The sequence below is a fragment of the Penicillium psychrofluorescens genome, assembly GCF_964197705.1.
Source record: "Penicillium psychrofluorescens genome assembly, chromosome: 1".
Classification (NCBI taxonomy): domain Eukaryota; kingdom Fungi; phylum Ascomycota; class Eurotiomycetes; order Eurotiales; family Aspergillaceae; genus Penicillium; species Penicillium psychrofluorescens.
Genome location: NC_133439.1, coordinates 1431525 through 1451769, shown reverse-complemented (window position 1 = coordinate 1451769; position 20245 = coordinate 1431525). Strand labels below are relative to the sequence as shown.

Genomic DNA, 20245 nt, shown 5'->3' with positions numbered 1-20245 from the left:
CTGAGCGGTAATGGCTGTGAGCTGGCCACGAAAACCGGGGTCTGGTGAGAAGGAATGGAAGCGGTTCTTCTGAGTCGGCCGATCGAGACGAACGGGGTTGGCCAGCCCTGGTAGAGAAGAGCGCAGTAAGTGGGAGAAGGTCGAGAGAGAACCACAGGCGAGAGGGGTTGGGGAATTCGGGCTGGCCTGGGAGGGTTGAGGGGAGAGAGGGAGGATGGGAAAGAGTGAGGACGAGAGAAGAAAGAAGAGAGATGAGAAGAGAAGAGACGAGCGAGCCAGGGTGTGGTGGATCTTCGGTGGAGATGTCTGTGAAGAGAATATGTCCAAGGTGCAACTACGGAGGGAAGCAGGTGCGTGGGCAGCATTCTAGACCCGGACGGCTTATTGCTACAAGAAGAGACTATGGCTTCTAGACTTCTTGATCTCTGTGATGCATCACCCATCGCGACTGCGACACGCCGCGCCGGAGGCTGGCAGGATACGGGACACTGTTCAGACCAGAGATGCAACTTTGCCTGGCCGCTTTTTTCCCGGACCGAAACAACGAACATCACTTAGTATCCCCCACCCCCTTCTCCCATGGCCACAATGGGCTCGGTCTCACCATATGGACTGCTGGTCCGATCTGGTAAGTCACTAATCAATTCATGGCCATCAAATTCTGACAATTCTTCTCCCCTGCAGCTCGGACCGGCGTCTCCTACGTCCCTCGCCGGACATTGGCCTCGACCGCCATCCGCCGCGCACAGGATGACTCCAATAACAAAAAGGGAGGATTCCTCTCATCGATGAAAAACCTGTTCCTGGGTGGCGACAAGCACGACCACGCGGTCATCAATACCCAGCAAGCACCCGCAAGAGAGAAAGGCGGCTTGGGTGCCGACTCGATCTTCGCGCAGGAAATGAACAAGACATCGGGAGCCACGCCTACCCGCCAGAAGAAGGAAGCGCAGGATTTGGGACAAGAAGAGAAGAAGTATCTGGAGTCGCGGCAGTGGTCAAATCTGCAAGCGGGACTCAACCCTGTCCCGAAAAGCATGAGGCGGTGGCAGACTAAGATGGTGGTTCGCGAGATCCGAAAGCGCGGCCGTGTGCCACGAATTGTGCAGATCAAACGCACAGAACGCGAGGAGCTGGTCAAGTCGCATTGGTTCAAGACCTCGGTGAAGAAGCTGGGTCCACTGGCCCGGCAGATTGCGGGCAAGAACATCGACGAGGCCATCTTGCAGATGCGCTTCAGTAAGAAGAAGGCCGCCAAGGATGTGCTCGAGCATCTGGAGCATGCGAAGAACGTCGCCGTCGTTCGTTCCGGTATGGGCCTGGGCATGGCGCCAGAATCGGAACCGTTCATGCCCACCACGGTCACCCTCCCGGACGGCACGAAGAAGAAGATCACCGACCCAACATCCATCTACATCGAGCAGGCGTGGGTCAACCGTGGTCCCTATGGCGAACAGATGGAGCACCGTGCCCGAGGCAGAATCAATCGGCTGCGCCCTCCAGCAACGGGCATTTCCGTCCTCCTGAAGGAGGAGAAGACCCGGATCCGCGAGTGGCAGGACCGTGAGGCTACCGCGTTGCGGCAGCGGAAAGAGCAGCTCTGGACCCAGTTGCCAGACCGGAAGATCTCTGCCCAGAACCAGTACTACAGCTGGTGATTTGTGATTTTGGTTTCTCCGGCGTTGTGCTGTACTGCCCTGTATCATTTACCCCTGGCACTGGTCTCCTTTGTTATACCGCTCGCTGAAGACTTGCATTTGTGGAGAAGATCGCTCCCGAGTTCTATAATGAGCCGTGGACACATTTTTGTACTATATCTCAATCAATCCCCAATGGATGTCTTTTTCTTCTCCTTTTTCTGCTGGTCTGGCCTTCATCCTCCAGTAACTAACTCCGCCTTGACCAGAACAGGAATAACACCCCCCGTCGCCAGAGGAAATCGTCGATGCCCCGTAGCTTCCAGGATAGACGTAATAGCCCCCGAGTGCGCCGTCATAGAAACGAAGACATTCTCATCCGTAGCAAAGATGTCCTCCAAGAACACGCGCAACCGCGCACTGCGCTCCTCGTCTGACTCCCGGATCTTCGGATCCCACAGGTTATCTTCCTCCGAGAACCCGCCTTCAATTCTGTACAGCGGGTACTCGGCCTCAATAGCCGAGCGCGAGGACCGGCGATCACAGGTATGTTCACCCATTGTTTCCCGAAGGAGCTGCAAAATTTAGTCTGAGTTAGTCGAAGTGCCAAGAACCGCGCTTCCAATTTCTTTTCAAGTTTCAAGTTGTTCTCCCTTTGGCAGTAAGCGAATGACGACAACACAACGCACCTCTTTAACCACCGGTCTAAACGGCTGCGTATGCGGCATATCCAGCCCCTCGAACGTGATCTGCGCCGTGGCTAGACACCTGTTCAACGGACTGACGTAGTAAGACTGCGGGTGAGGGATCCCGCGCTGGATCTGGGTTTTCCATGCCTCGCGCGCGGTTTCGGCTTGCGAAATGCCCAGTTCTGTTAGTCGGGCGTCGACCCATGTTCCGTGTGAGTCGCCGTCGAGGAGGGACCAGTATTCCTGAGATCTCAATATCAGTATGCGGATGATCAACAATGTATGTATACTGAGAGAGAGGGAGATTGAAAAAGAAATATGGCATACATCCCACGCCTTCGAACCATACCGCCTCTCCGCAACATTATGCACGCCCTCGCCGTGGCGTCCAAGAAAAAGGACTTTGTATTTCTCGCCCTTAGCGGAAACATTGTTCAGATAATTGACGTGCGCGCCGAATTTCTGCCATTGGTTGCTATGATTCAACGGGGCGTTGCTTGGAAGTTCATAGGACCTGGTGATCAAGCCGAAGTTTGATGCTGCCTGGGATTGGATTGGGATCTTAGATGGGAGGTTTGCTTTATACGAGGCTAGCGGATGTCTCGTCTTACATAGTCGAATGTCTCGGGGTCTGTGGATTCCTCGTCTTGGAGGAAGTAGCCTGTTTCTGTGGAGAATTTGAAATGGGGGCTTGGGTGTGTCATGGTATGTACAGGGGGTTGTTCTGGTCTGTGGCAGGAAGAGGATACGACGGGGTTTTGTTCCAGTGTTGGACTCGAGCGGGTGGGGCAGCGGAGGTCCACTCATCTTGGTCTGTCTATCTACGCGGGACTTCTTTCGAAGCGCGATCTATACATCTCATCTCACCCATGGATCTGGGCATTACTTGTCCATGGAAGGCATGTTAACTTCTGGTATCATAATACTTTTTCATGTCTACTGTCTACCCTTAGACATATTGTCTTAAATCATAGCAAGTTGTCCTGCAACGCCTATCCAATCCTTTCCCAGTCCATACTGCAAACCGCTGCAGATGGGTGTTCCACAAAGCTATGCCCGCAAAGCTTGCCGCTGAAACGTGCACGAGGGTCGTAACATCCGTCTATCTCAAGGCAAAGCCTCACTTGCACGCTAGCCACCTAGCATGCATTTCCCGAGAGGCAAATAGCTCGCCGGTGAGACAGATGTAGACCCTTTCTGGCAGACATGAGCTGTCTTCCCGACACGGAAAGACAGCTAGACACCGTGCCCTCTATCCAAGAGGACAGAGACGACGATGCGTGCCAGGTTCGTCCAAGTGTGACAATAGCGGCAGAAAGTAGTCCGCCAAACTGCTCGAGGGTCGAGCTCGATCTGGCATAGACTTGGTTCTTTGCAGAGCACACCAGTTGAGCACACGACGTGACCAATGGTTGCTTGGCGCCTTGTGCCAGACTCCGAATGGAGTTGTTTCCAGGCACTTCCAGACTGCGAACGCGCAGGCCTTGGGGCTCGCGTAGGCCCACCGTCCCAGCGAAACAGCACGGTATGGTCTGGATTTGGTCGTTCGTCGGCTTCATGACCGATCGGGCAGTCAGGCGCGAAGCTTGCCACTTCAGCGAGCCAACAGAGCCTGGGCTTGGTTGGTTCGCGGTAGGTGAAACATGCTTGAGGAAGCCGTCTTCTGGAGAAGGCACAACGCCACTCGATCGAGAAGCATGAGGCATACGTCGTTTTTGCGTGTCTGCAGACTTTGCAGTTGTGAGCACGGATTGAGTCGCAACTGATGAGTGGCGGGATGGGTCGTGACCGGGCTGGCCGCCAAGGTTCGCTTGGGTGATCTTGACTGATTGAAGCGCTGTCGGTGAGCCACAAGGTCTCTCGTGGCCTGGGACAGTACTCTTGGGCCGGATTTCTGTGCTGGCTGATTGGGGAGTGGTTCGGGGCCTGAAAGTTGGCTCGTGTCCAGGGACACTTGCAGTGTGTTGTCCCCTGACCTTGACTGATGGGAGCACTGTTGATGTGCTGTTTGATGGGTCGTGTCCCGCAACGCCGCTTGTCGGCCTTCTGATGGAGGAAAACACCTCCGGTGAGCTGTAAGTACCGTCGGGACGCGGCGAGTTGCTCGAGGATTTCCGGACAACGTTGATCGGTAGAGCGTCCGCGAGGAAACTGTGCCTTGGGTCGTAGCCCGGGGTCGAGGAATAGCGCATGGTTGGGGAAACCGAGCTTTGGGGTGACAGCGTCCTTGGTGTTTGCTTGAATGCAACATTGGTTGGGGACTCGCTGACGCTAACACGGGCAGCAGCTTTCTCCAAGCAGTTGCACTGACGGGGGAAAAAATTAGCATCTTACTCAGAGTCAAGAAAGCAACATCCCGGACTTACTCGCTTGTGTTGCTTCTTGTGTTTTTCGCAGGCGCCGTACTTCCGCGCTTTGATGTAGCTCTCCTTCTGAGCCTGGGAACGGGGCTTCTGCTTCTTAGGCAGGTTGGTAGCCGCATTCATGTTGAGATCCAGAACAAATTCAAGACCGCTGTTCCCTGCTGTCGGGGCAGGGGTCGGCGCATTGTCGTCGGGGCTGGAGTTGGTAGATGGCGAAGAGTCGCTGCCGCGGACAAAGTCGGACCAGCTTGGGGAGGAGAAGCTGGTGGTGGACTCCGAGGACAGGTCCAGATCCATCGCCGTGGCGTCGCATAGTCGCTGGAGGTGCAGGGCAATGGACGCCTCTCTGCGCTTCGCTTTCACGGAAGCCACGCGGGTATCGGCGGCTGCCCGTATTTCCACCATGTCCCGGAATGCATCGGTGTTCTCATAAGTAGAATCATGAGAGAATTCGGTGTGGTCGAACATGGGGCTGGCATCCCACATCACCCCCATCTCCGAGGACTGGTCCGCCATGAGCTCTGGGAAGTCATAGCTGGCCATGTCCGACGTGGGCGGCATGAATTCCAATGGGGAGTCGCCCAGAAAAGCATCGGCCTCATAGGACATTGACAGATCGGGTGGTGAGATCGAGTCCACCGTAGTGGAGTGATCGTCGATCTGGCCGAAGGGCATGTCCATGAAGTTGTCAAAGTCGAACCATTCATCCGGATGGCTGGGGAGGTCCATCTGAACCAGGAATTGGTCTGAAACGGACGCCATCTTCTACGCTGATTGAAGGGTCACTGTCTTCGTGATGGTCGGAAAGAAAGGAAAACGAGGAATTGAATCCACTGTACAGATAGAGACTCGAGCGACGGGAAAGAACGGGGGAAACTCTAGGCCGCAGGACTACCTCGGTGAGACCGGAGGAATGAGGGAATGTACCTTCGAGGAAACAGAGATGGAAAGAAAAGTGAGAGTCCTGAGGCCACGGGCTGGTTTCTATGTGATTACAGCGCCCTTTCCCCTTCAGGGTCCCCGACTCCGCGCTAAGCCCCTTTGGGACCCCGACACCCCGCTGTGACTCAACGCCGGAGCATAGCCTCATCACCTGATGCGACGAACCCTAGAGTTGTCGCAGCAGATGTCTTCCATCACGTGGATGTCGGGCGATGACGCACGGTAGAGACCGAGAGAGGGAGATCCTCGTGCAATCCCGAGTCCAGAGGGCGATGGGCAGTTCGATGAACCGGTGGGGATCTTGTCGTCGAACTGGGATATGATCTCGAAGGATGATGGGTTGGTGAAGCAGGAATAGGACGGGATGGACAAGGCGTTGGTGGACTACACTAGTCGGGGTTTTGTCATCCAGATGAGATGGATCAATCGGCTGGCGTCGTTGGTGGACTATATATATTTTACCTCTCACCGTCTATTGTTCCGTCGAATACGAAAGGGAATCTTTTGATAGGTGGATTTTTTTTTCAATTTTAGGTTAGACAACACATACGAATATAGATCGTAGGCCTTGTGTGGGGATTCACTTACTATGTTAGGAAATGCCCATCCCTATCAGATTTTCTCAGATTTTCGTACTTCTGTTGCCCTTTCACCATGCTGACTCAGGTCATCGTTCATGCCTCAGGCATGCATCCATCCCATGGTCTTCCAGCTGTCTAATTTCACCCCCAGACTCGAGAACCCCTCGAACATCTTCTCTCCCCCGGGATTGAGCGTATTGCTTTTCTCTTTCTGCGGTGTCTCATCAATCGCCCCGATCCTTGTTTGCCCCCCCCACCCCTTCATCTCATCTCGGTGAACAGTCCACCCATCCACCCATCCACCCCTCCATCCCGCCCCGCCCGTCTCAGCGGCCTCGTTTCTGCCAGCTTTCCAGCTCCACCTTCGGCTCTGTTGTGGGGAGGGTCGAGACTGATCAACTGATTGGCGCCTGGAAATGCCCTGAGTGCTATTTTTTCCCAGCAAAGGAAAAATTCGAGAACCACGGTCGGCACAGTCAGGAGCCCCGGTGGACCGGCCCCGAAAATCAATCACGTCACGCTGTTCTTCTCTCTCCATCATGGCCGCCGCCTTCGACGAGGAAGACCTCTCCATCCCTCTTCCCTCTGGTCGTCCGCGTGAACACACCCGCAGGCCGCCGCCTGCCAGTTCCAACCCTTCCGCCATGGCCATGCCGCCACCCTCGCGCCCGCCCGGCAAAGCCGATGTCCCGACACAATCACCAGCTACCATGCGGGACATGCAGCGCCTCGACCAGTACAAAACCATCAAGATCCTAGGCGAGGGATCTTTCGGAAAGGTGAAATTGGCTATCCACCAACCAAGTGGACGTCAAGTCGCTCTGAAAATCATCTCTCGTCGCAAGCTGCTGTCCCGAGACATGGTCGGTCGCGTGGAGCGGGAGATTCAGTACCTGCAATTGCTGCGACACCCACACATCATCAAATTGTACGAACTCTGGATCATGTCTGAAGCTCATGACTAACTGGTTTTTTTTTCTTCCACACTAGATACACAGTCATCGCTACCAAAACCGATATTGTGATGGTGCTGGAGTACGCCGAGCGGGAGCTGTTCGATTACCTCGTGCGAAAGGGAAAATGCCACGACGACGAGGCCCGAAAATTCTTTCAGCAAATCATCTGCGCCGTGGAATACTGCCACCGACACAAGATTGTGCACCGCGACCTGAAGCCAGAGAACCTCCTGATCGATAGCGAGAAGAACGTCAAGATTGCTGATTTCGGACTAAGCAATATCATGACGGATGGTAATTTCCTCAAGACCAGCTGCGGTAGTCCGAACTATGCCGCCCCAGAGGTGATCTCCGGCAAGCTCTACGCCGGGCCCGAGGTCGATGTCTGGAGTTGCGGTGTGATTTTGTACGTGCTGTTGGTGGGCCGGCTGCCCTTTGACGACGACTATATTCCCGCCCTGTTCAAAAAGATTGCCGCCGGCAACTTTCACCTGCCGGGGTATGTCTCCTCTGGGGCTGCTCGGTTGATCCGGGCGATGCTTCAGGTTCACCCGGTTCACAGAATCACGATCCCCGACATTCGGCAAGACCCGTGGTTTTGCAAAAACCTGCCCAAGTATCTCGAGCCACCCACAGAAGAATTCATTGCGACGGGCGTAGAACCCTACAAGTCAATCGATGCTCCCAAACTTTCGACGGGAAAGCCGCTGCCCGTCCAGCAGAAGATTCATCAGGTTGCCGTGTCAAAGCTGGAACGAAGCATGGGATACGGCAGGGAAGATATTGAAGATGCTTTACGGCATCCAGAACCCAGTGCAATCAAAGATGCTTTCTTCATCATCGTCGAGAATGAAATGATGCAAACCAGCTGTGAGTTTTCAATTATCGAGCCAATTTTGTTCTTAACTAATCTGTGGTAGCGCCGACGGAGGACAACTTGATGGATCAGAACGTTAAGCCCACTCAAAAGAAGCAGGCTGCAAGTCCACAGCCAGATCGTGCTCATGCGGCGCATCATGCGCAGGCGCGGGCAGCCCCGGTTGTCACCCCGACTCGAACCCCAAGTGTTTCACGTCGTCCTCCCCCGGAGGAGCCCCAGCAGAATGAGACCGATGACTATGAATCGGTTCGCATCAGTCACGTCCGTATCCTACCGACAAGCTTACCGTATGTCCATGATCAACTCATGGAGCACCGTGATCGGGAACAGCGAGCTCGCAATAAATTCCTCGAAGAGCAGCAGCACGAGGCGCGGTTCGAGGAGGACGGCCAAGGTGGCTACCGGGAGCTTTCGCCTGAAGAGCAAGCTGCCACCGCTCGAGCATTGAAACCCCATGCTCGTAGCGTTATTGACTTGGACACATTGCGTTTGGAGCCACCAACTACACATCCCGTACCTGGCCCACAGAAGAGATCCCGCAAGTGGCAGTTCGGCATCAGGTCGCGAAATCAACCCTATGAGGCGATGTTGTACCTATATCGGGCAATTGCTGCACAGGGTGGAGTCTGGGATATTCAGCCTATTGAATCTGGTCAGTCTCGTTCTTCCTTCTTTCATAAACTGCTCACTGACAACCAACAGGCTCGCAAATAGGACCCGATGCCAGCCCCCCTCCAGACAGCCCCAAGTCATTACAAAACAAGTATCCCGACCTTCCCTCGGATTATTACATCCCCAAGGATCCGTGGTTCATACGCGCCCGTCTATTGAAAGAAGGCATCACAGCCCCGGGAGCATCCACTAGCGTCTACAACAGCCGCAGCGACCTCGAGGAGCTGCGTCGTCGTTTCCATATCGCAGGTATTGCTTCCCCTGTGGAAGGCCACAGCCCATCGTTGGGCGTGGAAAGCGGCAGTGGATCCGGTCCTTCCTCGTCCTCACTGAAGAGCGGTGTCCCGCGGATCTCGCATGGAGTCTGGGTCTTTGTGGATATCCAGCTGTACCAGCTGGAAGAAAACAACTACATGGTCGACTTCAAATGCGACGGCTACCAGAACGTCATCCGCGCCACCAGCGATTCCGAATGGCACCCCATCAGCAAACGCTTCAAGAACAAGGAAAAGGAAGTTACCAGCCCTTACCCCTTCCTCGATGTGGCATCAGATCTCGTGGCCCAGCTGGCTGTGGCTAGCTAGCGTGCTGGTGTTTCGCGTTGGCGCCGATGACGATCGTGAGCATATACCCTCAACGTCGTCCCTATACTTCCTCTAATACCTTTTTTGTGGCCCGGAGTTGTTACATTCTAATGTTTTGATAGCAAGCGTGTTTTTATTCTTCTTCTATACAGGACGTTGCACATTCTACGGAGCATTTTCCATTTTTGTCTACATGAATATATGGTTTCTACATGTACTAAGACGTTTACAGCCACTACTCGATAGGCTTGTTTACTGAAATAATAGAAGCTGGGTGCGCAATACTTCATTCATCAACCAAACCGTACCTATCCCCCCCCTCCCCCAAAATCTCTCTTTTCAAAATTCCGAGACTCCTCCAACGCGAGGCCCCCAATCTCCATCCTCCACCCTCTCCCAGGCCGTCGCCCACCTCCACCCCTACCTGCCCCCTCAGAAGTCCCCACGGTCTCTGGGTTTCTTGACAGACCCGCGCTTCGAGATTCGTAACAACAGCCTCCGTGAGGTCCTATTGTGAGATTCCGGAAGATCTGCGAGGTCTGGTCCGGCGACCATGGTTCCCCCATCGTGAGCATTCGGGGCATCGGCGTCGTCGCCATGACCTAGCCGGCCGGTTTCTCCCCGGACATGTCCGTTTGCGCCTTCTTGCTCACGGGGGTGCTCGCCGCTGCCCTCCTCCTGGAGCGCTGCATCGAGTACCCAAGGCCGGAAGGTTGGCAGAACTTCGATGTCCGGGAACCGGACGCGGCTGGTCTGCTGGCGACGGTGGCTGCTGGTGCCGTTGTTGTGTGAGTTGGCAATGCCAGTCTTGGCGGCAGCAGCAGCAGCAGCCCCCGTACCGCCTCGTCGGTACGGAACGCAGTCCTGCGAACGATTGACGGCTGCTGGGCCGTCAGTCGACTGCTGGACGCTCTGGGCTCGCTCGGCGTCACGAACCACCAGCAGGTGCTGGCGGATCCGGGAGACGATCTGGCGAATGTCCTCAAAGGACTTGTCTCGGCCCACATGCGCGCGGAGCCAGTCTGGCACTGGCGCTATGATCGCCGTGGGATTCTTGCGCCCACTCGGGGCCTTCTTTGAGGACTTGGACACTTCGGCATTGTCAGAGCTTTCATCCCCGTTATCCACCCGCAACATCTCACGACGCCGCAGAATCAACTCGAAGCTCTCCACGCCTCCCCACTTCTTCATGCGGTTCAGTGATTCGACGAGCAGCTCGCACTGCGTGAATGGCCACTGGTCGGCCCTGTATCTGGCGCGCTGGTAATGCTTCCGGCAGTAATGCACCCATACGCTTGCTGGGAAGAGCTTGGTTGAGGCCTTGTTGCGGCCGAAGACGTGCGACACCACTTTGCGGAAGTGCATCCCATCTGGCGATGGGGTCATGAGACAGGGAGTCGAAAACTCGCACAGCCAGTTCTGAAGCTGCGTGCCACCGTTTTGGGAAGCAGTCTGCTGCGAAGAAGTCTTTCTAGAAGCAGTCTTCTGTGAAGTGCTCTGCGAAACATCCTATATTGTGGTGTTAGCCTGATTTCTTTGCGTGGTGAAAGGAAAAAAGAATCGCAAAGGGGAAGAGGAAGAGGAAGAGGAAGAGGAAAGAAGAAGAGGAAGAGGATTCTTAAAAGAAAGAAAAGGAGGAGGGAAGCTTAGCTTACACAAGCGGAAGTATCATGAAGTCCATTCCGGGCAGGACGCTTGTTTGCTCCTGCGGCTGGAGTCTGTGGAGGAGTGCGCATGGAAGGCTCCGGATTAGTAGTGGCTTGGTTGGTGGCAGGGCCCGGGTACTGGAACGGGTTCTCTTGGATGTACTGGACCCGCAGGCTCTCGGCGGTTGTATGACCAGAGTCAAGCTGTTCGCCGGTATCGTGCCAGGGGTAGTGCACCTGTGCGCCATTCTCGTGGTGCTGTGAAGCAGCAATATTCACAGTGCTCGCAGGGGGAGGTGCAGAGATGCTTGACGCCACGTTCGGGGTGCTGTTTGATGCAGGGTTGAAGCGGTTTGGGCGTGGGCTTTCAGTTCTGTAAGGCAGGGCCATAGAGACTCTTTCTCTGTTCATATCATATAGAGTTAGCATCGGTTACGAAAGTTGAATATCATAGCGACTGGCCGCAAGATGAAGCAGGACAAGTCAAGGCAGGACAAGTCAATACATATCCACTCTCAATACCTATTTCGAAGACTTACCGGGAGACGTTGTGCTCATTGCTCCCCCTTTCTAAATTGGCGAAGGAGGGCAGGGACGAGTTCGGGGACGGCATCCTGTTGATTTGGCCTGGGATGACGGCCGGATCGAGGGTGGCGGAGTTGAGCAATATCAGATAGAGAACAGGGTCAGACAAGTCCAACTGAGAGGTGATCCCTTGAGATGCAATGAAATCTGCCTCTAGATGTCGGGTGGGGGAGGATAGATGATAGGTGGGAGAAGGCGAAGGATGTCCGGTGAGAAGAAGAAGAAGGGAAAGTGAGGGTGACGGGGGGAACCGTCTGGATAAGCGAGGCAATTTATACTATGCGGGTTTTGCAGGGAGGTTCCTTCACTTCCATTTCTATTGTTTGTTTGCCTGCAAGATTTCGAGGAGTTTCCTTCTTCCTCTCCGCCATGTTGGGATCCAATATCTATGCATGGCGCCTACACGAGACTGTTCATATCTAGGAAGCCGCCTGGAAGAGACATTTATACGGTATTTGGTAAGAGTCGAGTGTTCGAATCTCTAAACATCTTTTGTTTGACCAAAAGGAATGGGTGAAGAACATAGGGTTTGAGCATTCGACCACATCACTTCCCGGATTGATGTTCATGTGTGAGCACGCTAACCCTAAAAAGTGGTACTTGGCACCTGGTATACAACGAACGTTCGAAAAGTGAACTTCTTCCACAAGACTTGAACCCGTCAAACTGCAGAATTCAATGTATTGAAAGCAGAGTAATTCTCGCGGGCGACAACGGACATCAAGTGGGCCAGCACGTTAGGAGTTTCCGCAGGCACATGCACACCAATAACATTACTAGAAATATACTGCTTGAAATACCAATAATGTCATTATTTGACAAAACAATCAGGCCCTCTTGATCACAATGGATTGCAGGATCCTTACCATCTGTGCATCTATTATATGCTAGTGGCCCTCGGGGCATAAGGAGGTGGTAAATAATAAACTTCTTTGTGTACAATAAAACCAAAATAAAGCCTAGTAGTAGGAACGAACAGATCACAAATCAAAAGATAAGATGTCCGCAGCCAACGCCAAACCAGAAAGATAAAAAACCCAAATGCAAAACCGAAACATGACCAGAAAGCCGGGATATAAATGGCCATTAATCAAAACATCGTACCCATACATACATCGTCAAATACATATTCGTGACAGTTTTTCAGTTGGCATAGCCCATGGTGACCGACGGCCTGGGTGCGTACTTTCGAGTCGCACCACGCCCGGGGCTGCATCCCGTTGACCCAATGTTGATGGTTTGCAGTTCTCGACTCAGAGCATCCATGCTCGGGTGGCCGCTATTCGGATTACTGGGCATGACGGGGTATGTTGGGGGACGGGCCTGAGATACGGGAGCTTTCGACGGGATCGGAGGCCCCTGGTTGTAGTCGTAGATCGGGGAACGAGAGCCTGGCGTTGGAGACACGGAACTTCGGTGTGAAGAAGTGGGTCGGTAAGTCGGGGTGGAGGTTGAGGAACTGTAGCCTCGGCTGCGTGTGTAGTTGTCATAGCTATCGTGTCCACGAGGTGGAGTTCGCTCGACAGGATCCGGACTGGCGCGGATGTGGCTCGGCGTGTACCGTTTACCTGTGTCCGGAACGTTCTTGAATCCCACGCGTGGTGGTCCGGCATTGCGGGAGGATTCACTGTCTCGGGAGCTTGGCCTCGCCGAATGCTTGAAGCGGATGATAACCTCAGGCTTGCGGTTCTTCTTCTCCGGCTCGGGGGCCCAGGTATCCGTGGGTAGATGGTCTGACGGATCAATCTCGCGGCCATCGTCACCAATGATGGGCCCAGTGTGCTGAGGCGGTTCGCTCTCAGCCCGCGCTTTAGTGGGAGACTCGTATGCGGGAGAAAGATCTCGGCTTCCTCCACGGGAAGTAATGGGATTCAAAGCATTGAAGGAGTCGGGAGAGTATGGAATAGAGGAATTGCTGCCCTGGTCACCAATAGATGATGGCTGCGGACTGACTGATTTACGAGTCACCGTCCGCGAGTCTGGACTGGCTGATCCGCCTCTGCTGGAGGTAGGTCGCTCATTCACGGGCTGTGGAGATGTTCGCAGAGGATGAACGGGAGCTCTGTGTAGCACCGGTGCCGTTACAGGCGCGGATGAGGCTGCTTGAGAAATCATCATCTCGTCGTCAAAGTGTGCACTGCGTCTATGGATTGCCCGGCGTTCGTGAATTGCCCGCTCGGACTCGTCATCGGCTATTATAGGATCATACCCTGCCATTAGACTGGGTGGCATGACCCCTCCCTCATCAACAGGGGGGTAAGATGTAAAAGGAGACCCGGCGGGCGGTCCGACAGGCGACCTAGCCGGCTGTGCCATCCGAGATCGATGAACGGGTGGTGGGGGAGGCGGGCCATCCTCTTCTTCATCCTCGACACGTGGCTGCATATTCGCGTACTCGGGATGATACTGTCTGGCATTCTGCAAGTGATACCGAGAACCGTCTGCTGGCCCCGAAGAGGAAGTGAGACGAGCGACCTCAGAGCGCGGCAGTTCATGACCGTATCCTGGCGGTGCTTGTGGCGAATGGGTTGTGATTTCACCATATTGATTGGATTCGGAGTGGTACCGGGGTTGGTCCGCATGCCCTGGACCACCGTGAGTTCGAGACCCGGGCTCATAAAAATTTCTCGCATAGCCATCCATCTCATGCGGAGAAGTCCGGGAGTCTCGTGGGGGGCCAAAGTCATGATGACTTGGTGGCTCTTGGGAACGAGAGCCAAACGGGGTATCCGGGGGGTAGGGAAGTTCCTGCGTAGCAGCTCGTCGAATCATTCCTGCCGGAGGAAGCATTGGCGCCGGTTGCGGGATATCCTGGTAATCTTCTGGCGCATCGTATCCGCCTCGAGGAGGGGGGAGACTGGCTGACGAGGCGTTATAAGGTGGTGCGTCATAAACAGGATCTGTGTGTCTCGGAGCATGATGGAGACTATCTGACCCCATGGTTGGAGGCATGGAGTTGGTGTGATCCCCCACGACGGGCCGTGCCGGCATTGGGTGATGCAGTGGCGGCGGGGCAGATTGGGTTTTCTCAAGGGTGGCTGGTCTTGCAGGAGCTGCTCCTGTCGGATCGGTTGGCAAAGGACGTCGCTTGACCTTCTCTAATTGACGAGGGCCTGACAAGCCCGAGGAACCAGATCCCGATAAACTGGCAGGCTTCGTCTGAGCTCGCTCCGCTGCCACCGTTCGTCGTTCAATGACCATCTCATCCTGCTCGCGGGTGTCGTAATAGGTCATCTCGATCCGAATCTCTCCAGCATATCGGCCCCGACACTGCAGAGTATGCCAGTGGTCATTCTGGCTTCCTCCTGGGATGATCAGGTTGTGCAAGTCAACCCAGGTTTCACCAATCAAATCCGTTCTTTTGTCGTCGTTGAACACGGAAAGCTTCAGTTTGAAGTAGTCCGGGGACTCGTGCACGGTGAAACGTAGTTCAAAGTCCCTAATGTCACAAATTAGTCTGGTCCAGGAAACTGAGTGCTCTAGCACCTACCATCTTGGGGTTTGTCCACCTCGCATATCTGTTGCAGTCTTCTTGGCTTCCTTGCCGAGTCGTGCAGCGCAGTAGGGGTTTTGCTTCCCCATAGTCTTGCGATTGGGTAGATTCTTTGCGCGATCGATGATGGCGACGAGGGTGCCAATGGGCGGCCCGTCGACCGACATGTCGGCGAAGATGCCGGCGGCATGATTGACCTTGGTGAGCTTGTTGCTGGCCATGGTAGATTGAGGGGTGGTTTAAGGTGAACCCTGAGGACAATCCCTTGATTGTTTCCTTATCGCGTCCACAGTCGAGGAACGAGGGCTAGGAAAGAGCGGACAAGACGAACCCGCTGGCAGCCAGCATGAGGAAATGTCTCACAGAGTAAACCAAGGAGTGCTGACAAGCAGAGATGCAAAGCAAGTGAGACGCAGCGATGGGGAAGAAGAGGGAGAGGAAGAAGAAGAAGGCAGGCTGGGAAAGATCATGGCTGATAAGCTGAGAAACGGACGGCGTCACGGTATTTACGGTGGCTGGGACGAAATTAAGTGGTGTTCCGGGTTGGCCCCACCAATATTACCGTACGTGACGAATGCATGGTACGGATCAGGGAGTAAACAGATCGACACTGCCGTTCGTTTCTTCTTCTTCTTGTTCTTCTTGTTCTTTTTCCCACCCACAGCAACCGAGATGAGGAACGAATAGACACAAAAAGAGCACATTCTAATTGATATTCTCGTTACACACACATACTCTGTCGAGTTGGGGAATGGAATGGATCGGCAGCGTCAGCTCTCGATCGGAGCCCCAGCCACCGCGATCCACCACTCCAAGCATTCCCGACCTGGCCACCGCAATTCGAGCAATGATTGGCGACCGGCCCAGGCGCAGAGATCGGGCTGAAAGGCCTTGTGTATGAATCCTGTTTCAACCAGATTATGATGGTGGGCTGTCGGCGGCTGGCCGCTGTTGTTCTCCACTGGCCTGCTATGACAACGGTCGGGATGGCCGCACCGTACCTACATAGTGGCGCTTGGCGACACACGAAACAGCTTGGGATGATGTAACTAACGCGTCCATCCCCTGCGTCACTGCCCGGTGGATAGTTACTCGTGATGTTGCTATTTTAAGAACTCGGAGGCCTGGTCATGCTCTCTCGAGAAAAGGCCTTGCTGCCTACAGTGGTAGTGACTAGAAGACCCGCTATGTCCGCAATGCTGGCTCCCCGTCTGGTGTACATCCGTCAGGAATGGTCAATAATGTAGAGTGGAGCGCCATGTGCAAGCTGTCAGAACCCATTGAATGTGTGACAGTATCAGTCAATATCTAACAATCCCACCACTTTTATGAAGACTGACTCGGGAAAATGAGATGTATAGCTGTGGTTGGCAACTGGAAGTGGTGCATAACCATTTCCCACTGGCAGAATTACACCGCTTTCTGGCCCGCTTTTTCTTTGGCAGAAAAAAAAGATGGGCAGCTTCAACCAACTAAATCCGACCATGCCCAGCCAGGGCTTCAGATAATCTTCTTGTTGCTCATTCAAGTCAACCCCCCGAGTAACAGCCATCCTTCACCATGGCGGCACCCGTCCTGCCTCTACCGCAGGTCAAGTTCGCCTCGCTGCCCTCCACCCGTCTCACCCCCGAGCAGCAGTACTGGCGCACGTTCAAAAATCCCCTGCTGATTCCCTCGCCCGCGAATGGCCCTGTCAATCTCATCACCCAGCCCTCTATCCCTTCATCCGCGGCGGCATTCCCGTCTCTCACACAACCGCCCGATGTCTTCACCGTGACGACGGGCGCTCGAGTCCAAATCTATTCCATCAGGACCCGAAAACTGCTGCGCACAATCACCCGGTTCGATGATACAGTGCGCGGGACAGACGTGCGGCCTGATGGTCGTGTAGTGGTAACTGGTGATGACACCGGCGCGGTGCAGGTGTTTGACGTCAAATCTCGAGCCATCTTGAAGACCTGGAAGGACCACAAGCAGCCCGTGTGGGTGAGCAAGTTTTCGCCAAGCGACCCGACGGCCGTCTTTACGGCGAGTGATGACCGCACCGTGCGGCTGTGGGATCTCCCATCGGAAAGCAGTGCGCGTACCTTCGTGGGCCATGGCGACTACGTGCGCTGCGGTGCGTTCATGCCGGGGTCGATGGCTTCCTCGGGTCTGGTGGTCTCTGGTTCTTACGATCGCACGGTCCGATTATGGGATCCGCGTGTGGCAAACCGTGCGGCCATGACGTTCAAGATGGGCTCGCCGATCGAAAACGTCTTGCCCATGCCCGCCGGGACGACGGTGTTGGCCTCTGCCGATAATAAGATCGCGGTGCTTGACATCGTGGCTGGCAAGCCACTTCATATGATCCAGAGCCACCAGAAGACAGTCACCTCGCTAGCTCTTGCGTCGAATGGCGAGCGGTTGCTGAGTGGTGCTCTGGACGGACACATGAAGGTGTTTGAGACGACCGGGTGGAACACTGTCTCTGGATCGAAATACCCATCTCCCGTTCTGTCGCTGAGTGTTATTACATCTGGAACGGACTACGAGGACAAGCACATCGCTGTCGGTATGCAGTCCGGTCTTTTGTCTATCAAGACCCGCCTGTCCGGACAGCAGAAGATCAAAGAACGTGAGCGCCGGAAAGAGATGCAAGCTCTGCTGGAGGGCAAGCTGGAGGAGCACGACCGGCAAGTGGCAAAGAAGCAAAAGGCGCGCGGATCAGGCTGGGACAAGCGACTCCGAGGACGGGATTTCATCGGAGAGGGGACAGATATTGTCATCGAAGGCCAAGATCGCAAGCGCCGCAAGAAGGAGCAGCCCTGGGAGAACGATCTGCGCAAGGCCCGCTACTCGGCTGCCTTGGACCAGGTCCTCGCATCCACCGACAAAACGGCCCAACTCACTCTTCTCACGGCATTGCGCCACCGCTCCGCCCTGCGCGCTGCGTTGCGAAACCGCGACGAAATCACTCTGGAGCCTGTGTTGCAATGGATCCACAAGAACATCCGCGAGCCGCGCCTAGTAGATCTCTCTGTTGAGGTCGCCATGAACCTGTTGGATCTCTATTCAGGCAACCTGGGCCAGTCTGTCGCGATTGATAAACTCGTGGAACGCCTGCACCGGCGCGTGCGCGATGAAGTGGAAATGGCGCAGCAGGCGTGTCAGACCAAGGGGATGTTGGATATGCTGAAGGCGACGTGATGGATGGACGGATGGGTTGCATGCGATAACTATCATTTCTGGCTTCGGCGTTCTTTTCGGGTCTGGTTGGTGTACAGGGCGGGCCATTTGACATTGTACAGAAGCATAGAGAAAAGTTTATATTGACTATCTATCTACAAGGATGATCTATACATGTTTCTCATGAGTATAGCTTCGAGAAGCCCGTCTCCGGCGGCTGCAGCCAGTTCCGCCCATCATACTCCCAGCCCTCCGCACCCTCGATCACATGGAAGGTATACGCATACCGGCTGCGCGAGCTTGTATTCTTCTCACTCTTGTGCAGCACATTCCCATGAATAAGCACCAGCGAACCAGCCTTGACATCAACGATCTCCAGATCCTCCTCTGCAGGCTCACCCTTCGTCTCCTCATCCATCCCCCGAGGCAGGCTCGGCCCCTCATTACCCACAAACTCCGTGCCCTTCCCATCCACCTTCCTCACAAACCGCCTAGTAATACCCCCACCCTTCGCACCGGTATGCGACCCCTTCCAAAACCCCAACGTCCCATTCCCAACCCCGGCATCCTGCAGCGCAAACCACCACCCCACCGCCGACGGAGGGTCCGTGTACAGGAACTCCGAGTCGCGGTGCGAGGGCACCGCCCCGCCGATAGACGGCTGCTTGCAGATAAGCATGCTCTGCAGGACGCGCGGATCGACGAATCCCAGATCGCGCGCGACGGCCGCGTTGCGCTCTGTCAGCGAGACGGCCTTGAAGGGCGCGGACAGCGTGTGCAATGAGTGGCCGATCTTGTTCACGGCTTGCTGCTTGGGCTTGAGTAGTGCTGCCCGCCCTGTGAGCGGGTCGGGCTCGTCCGTAAAGGCGTCTGTTTCGAAGAAGAAGCGCACTTTGTCGCCGGAGGTTAGGAAGTAGTCGTCTCCCACGTGGGCGTCGCCGTCGCCCGAGTCGCCGGTTGTGAATTGCGTGAGGGGGTGGTCTTCTAGCGAGAAGTTGTTGAGGAGGGACTCGGTCTCGGAGAGCAGTGAGGAGACCTCGGCGCTGCTGAGGTAGTCGGGGACTACCAGGTATCCATTCTTGTGGAAGGAGGCCACTTGGGCGTCGGTGAGGCCGGACATGGTCGGGGAGGATGAAGAGAAGGAGGAGATTGCGGGGGACGTTCTGGTTTGGTTTTCCAATGATAATCAATCGAGGGCCCAGCTATCAGTTATTGGTTATCGCCCCGCGCCGATCCGGCCTCGACCGACGCCTCTATCGCCTTCGTGATGTCAAGGAGGCAATTGCCACAGCATACCGACATATATATAAAGCGCGAAATTTGTCTGCTGGATGAAGTTTCGAAATATCAAGTATCTAATCCACTTAGAGGATATCACCCTAGGGATAATACAAACTGAACCCGCTGTATCTACTCACGTCCCACATTCCACCAGGCACATCGGTCCCCCAAGATGTCCGACTCCTACAGCAGCTCCTCGTACTTCTACAGCTCTACGACCAACACCACCAACGGAGCAACCGCCTCCGGCCAACGGTACACAACGTCCTCGCACACCGAGCCAGACGGAACGACCGTCGTGCGCACAGCGCACCAGGACCTAGGCCAGCCCATTGTCGTGGAAGAGCGCCGCTATGACCGGACAGGCCAGGAGCAGCTGGCTCTCCCTGAGCCGGCGGGGACGTCGGCTGGGGGTGTGAAGCGTATTACTGAGTTGGGGGATGAGGATGTTACGGGCGCGACGAGTCTTGATCCCGGCACGGCGTATGGGGGGCCCGCAGCTGGGGGGACCGATCCGCAGGATATTGATGAGAATGTTATCGATCGGGAGTCGGGGAATCTGGGGACCATGCCGTTTGGGATGCACGTGCATAATCCGTTGACGGAAGGGCCGAATACAAGGGAGTGGAGGGAGTCTGAGAATCCAAGCACGGGAGCGAGGTTGTTGAGGCAGTCGGATGTGGATGTGTCGGAGGTCATTTAATGAAGAGATGGCATGAGTAACGATTTCGCTTTAGCTCCAAAAAAATGAATGAATGAATGAATTTG

The 20245-nt window shown here is 55.0% G+C and overlaps 9 protein-coding genes across 9 annotated transcripts; 4 read left to right on the top strand and 5 right to left on the bottom strand.

Annotated features, from left to right (window-relative positions):
- Positions 1 to 588: 588 nt before the first annotated feature.
- On the top strand, positions 589 to 1658 carry PFLUO_LOCUS540 (mitochondrial; the record flags this gene model as incomplete). Its single annotated transcript, XM_073782866.1, has 2 exons — positions 589 to 628; positions 685 to 1658. 2 exons carry the CDS (start codon positions 589 to 591, stop codon positions 1656 to 1658), a joined length of 1014 nt encoding a protein of 337 aa, XP_073634637.1.
- A 215-nt stretch (positions 1659 to 1873) lies between these two features.
- On the bottom strand, positions 1874 to 3030 carry PFLUO_LOCUS539 (Probable phosphoglycerate mutase pmu1; the record flags this gene model as incomplete). The annotated part of the gene is made up of 4 exons (XM_073782855.1): positions 1874 to 2212; positions 2327 to 2569; positions 2654 to 2869; positions 2938 to 3030. The coding sequence occupies 4 exons, from the start codon at positions 3028 to 3030 to the stop codon at positions 1874 to 1876; spliced, it is 891 nt and encodes a 296-aa protein (XP_073634636.1).
- A 435-nt stretch (positions 3031 to 3465) lies between these two features.
- PFLUO_LOCUS538 (uncharacterized protein) lies at positions 3466 to 5451 on the bottom strand (the record flags this gene model as incomplete). Its single annotated transcript, XM_073782844.1, has 2 exons — positions 3466 to 4632; positions 4693 to 5451. The coding sequence occupies 2 exons, from the start codon at positions 5449 to 5451 to the stop codon at positions 3466 to 3468; spliced, it is 1926 nt and encodes a 641-aa protein (XP_073634635.1).
- A 1300-nt stretch (positions 5452 to 6751) lies between these two features.
- Positions 6752 to 9304, top strand: PFLUO_LOCUS537 (Protein kinase; the record flags this gene model as incomplete). Its single annotated transcript, XM_073782833.1, has 4 exons — positions 6752 to 7140; positions 7203 to 8038; positions 8089 to 8700; positions 8751 to 9304. The coding sequence occupies 4 exons, from the start codon at positions 6752 to 6754 to the stop codon at positions 9302 to 9304; spliced, it is 2391 nt and encodes a 796-aa protein (XP_073634634.1).
- A 432-nt stretch (positions 9305 to 9736) lies between these two features.
- Positions 9737 to 11563, bottom strand: PFLUO_LOCUS536 (uncharacterized protein; the record flags this gene model as incomplete). The annotated part of the gene is made up of 3 exons (XM_073782822.1): positions 9737 to 10813; positions 10960 to 11323; positions 11490 to 11563. 3 exons carry the CDS (start codon positions 11561 to 11563, stop codon positions 9737 to 9739), a joined length of 1515 nt encoding a protein of 504 aa, XP_073634633.1.
- A 1115-nt stretch (positions 11564 to 12678) lies between these two features.
- On the bottom strand, positions 12679 to 15249 carry PFLUO_LOCUS535 (uncharacterized protein; the record flags this gene model as incomplete). Its single annotated transcript, XM_073782811.1, has 2 exons — positions 12679 to 14974; positions 15026 to 15249. The coding sequence occupies 2 exons, from the start codon at positions 15247 to 15249 to the stop codon at positions 12679 to 12681; spliced, it is 2520 nt and encodes an 839-aa protein (XP_073634632.1).
- Positions 15250 to 16588: 1339 nt separating this feature from the next.
- PFLUO_LOCUS534 (U3 small nucleolar RNA-associated protein 15) lies at positions 16589 to 18217 on the top strand (the record flags this gene model as incomplete). Its single annotated transcript, XM_073782800.1, has 1 exon — positions 16589 to 18217. The coding sequence occupies one exon, from the start codon at positions 16589 to 16591 to the stop codon at positions 18215 to 18217; it is 1629 nt and encodes a 542-aa protein (XP_073634631.1).
- A 160-nt stretch (positions 18218 to 18377) lies between these two features.
- PFLUO_LOCUS533 (uncharacterized protein) lies at positions 18378 to 19316 on the bottom strand (the record flags this gene model as incomplete). The annotated part of the gene is made up of 1 exon (XM_073782789.1): positions 18378 to 19316. The coding sequence occupies one exon, from the start codon at positions 19314 to 19316 to the stop codon at positions 18378 to 18380; it is 939 nt and encodes a 312-aa protein (XP_073634630.1).
- Positions 19317 to 19649: 333 nt separating this feature from the next.
- Positions 19650 to 20180, top strand: PFLUO_LOCUS532 (uncharacterized protein; the record flags this gene model as incomplete). The annotated part of the gene is made up of 1 exon (XM_073782778.1): positions 19650 to 20180. The coding sequence occupies one exon, from the start codon at positions 19650 to 19652 to the stop codon at positions 20178 to 20180; it is 531 nt and encodes a 176-aa protein (XP_073634629.1).
- Positions 20181 to 20245: the final 65 nt, after the last annotated feature.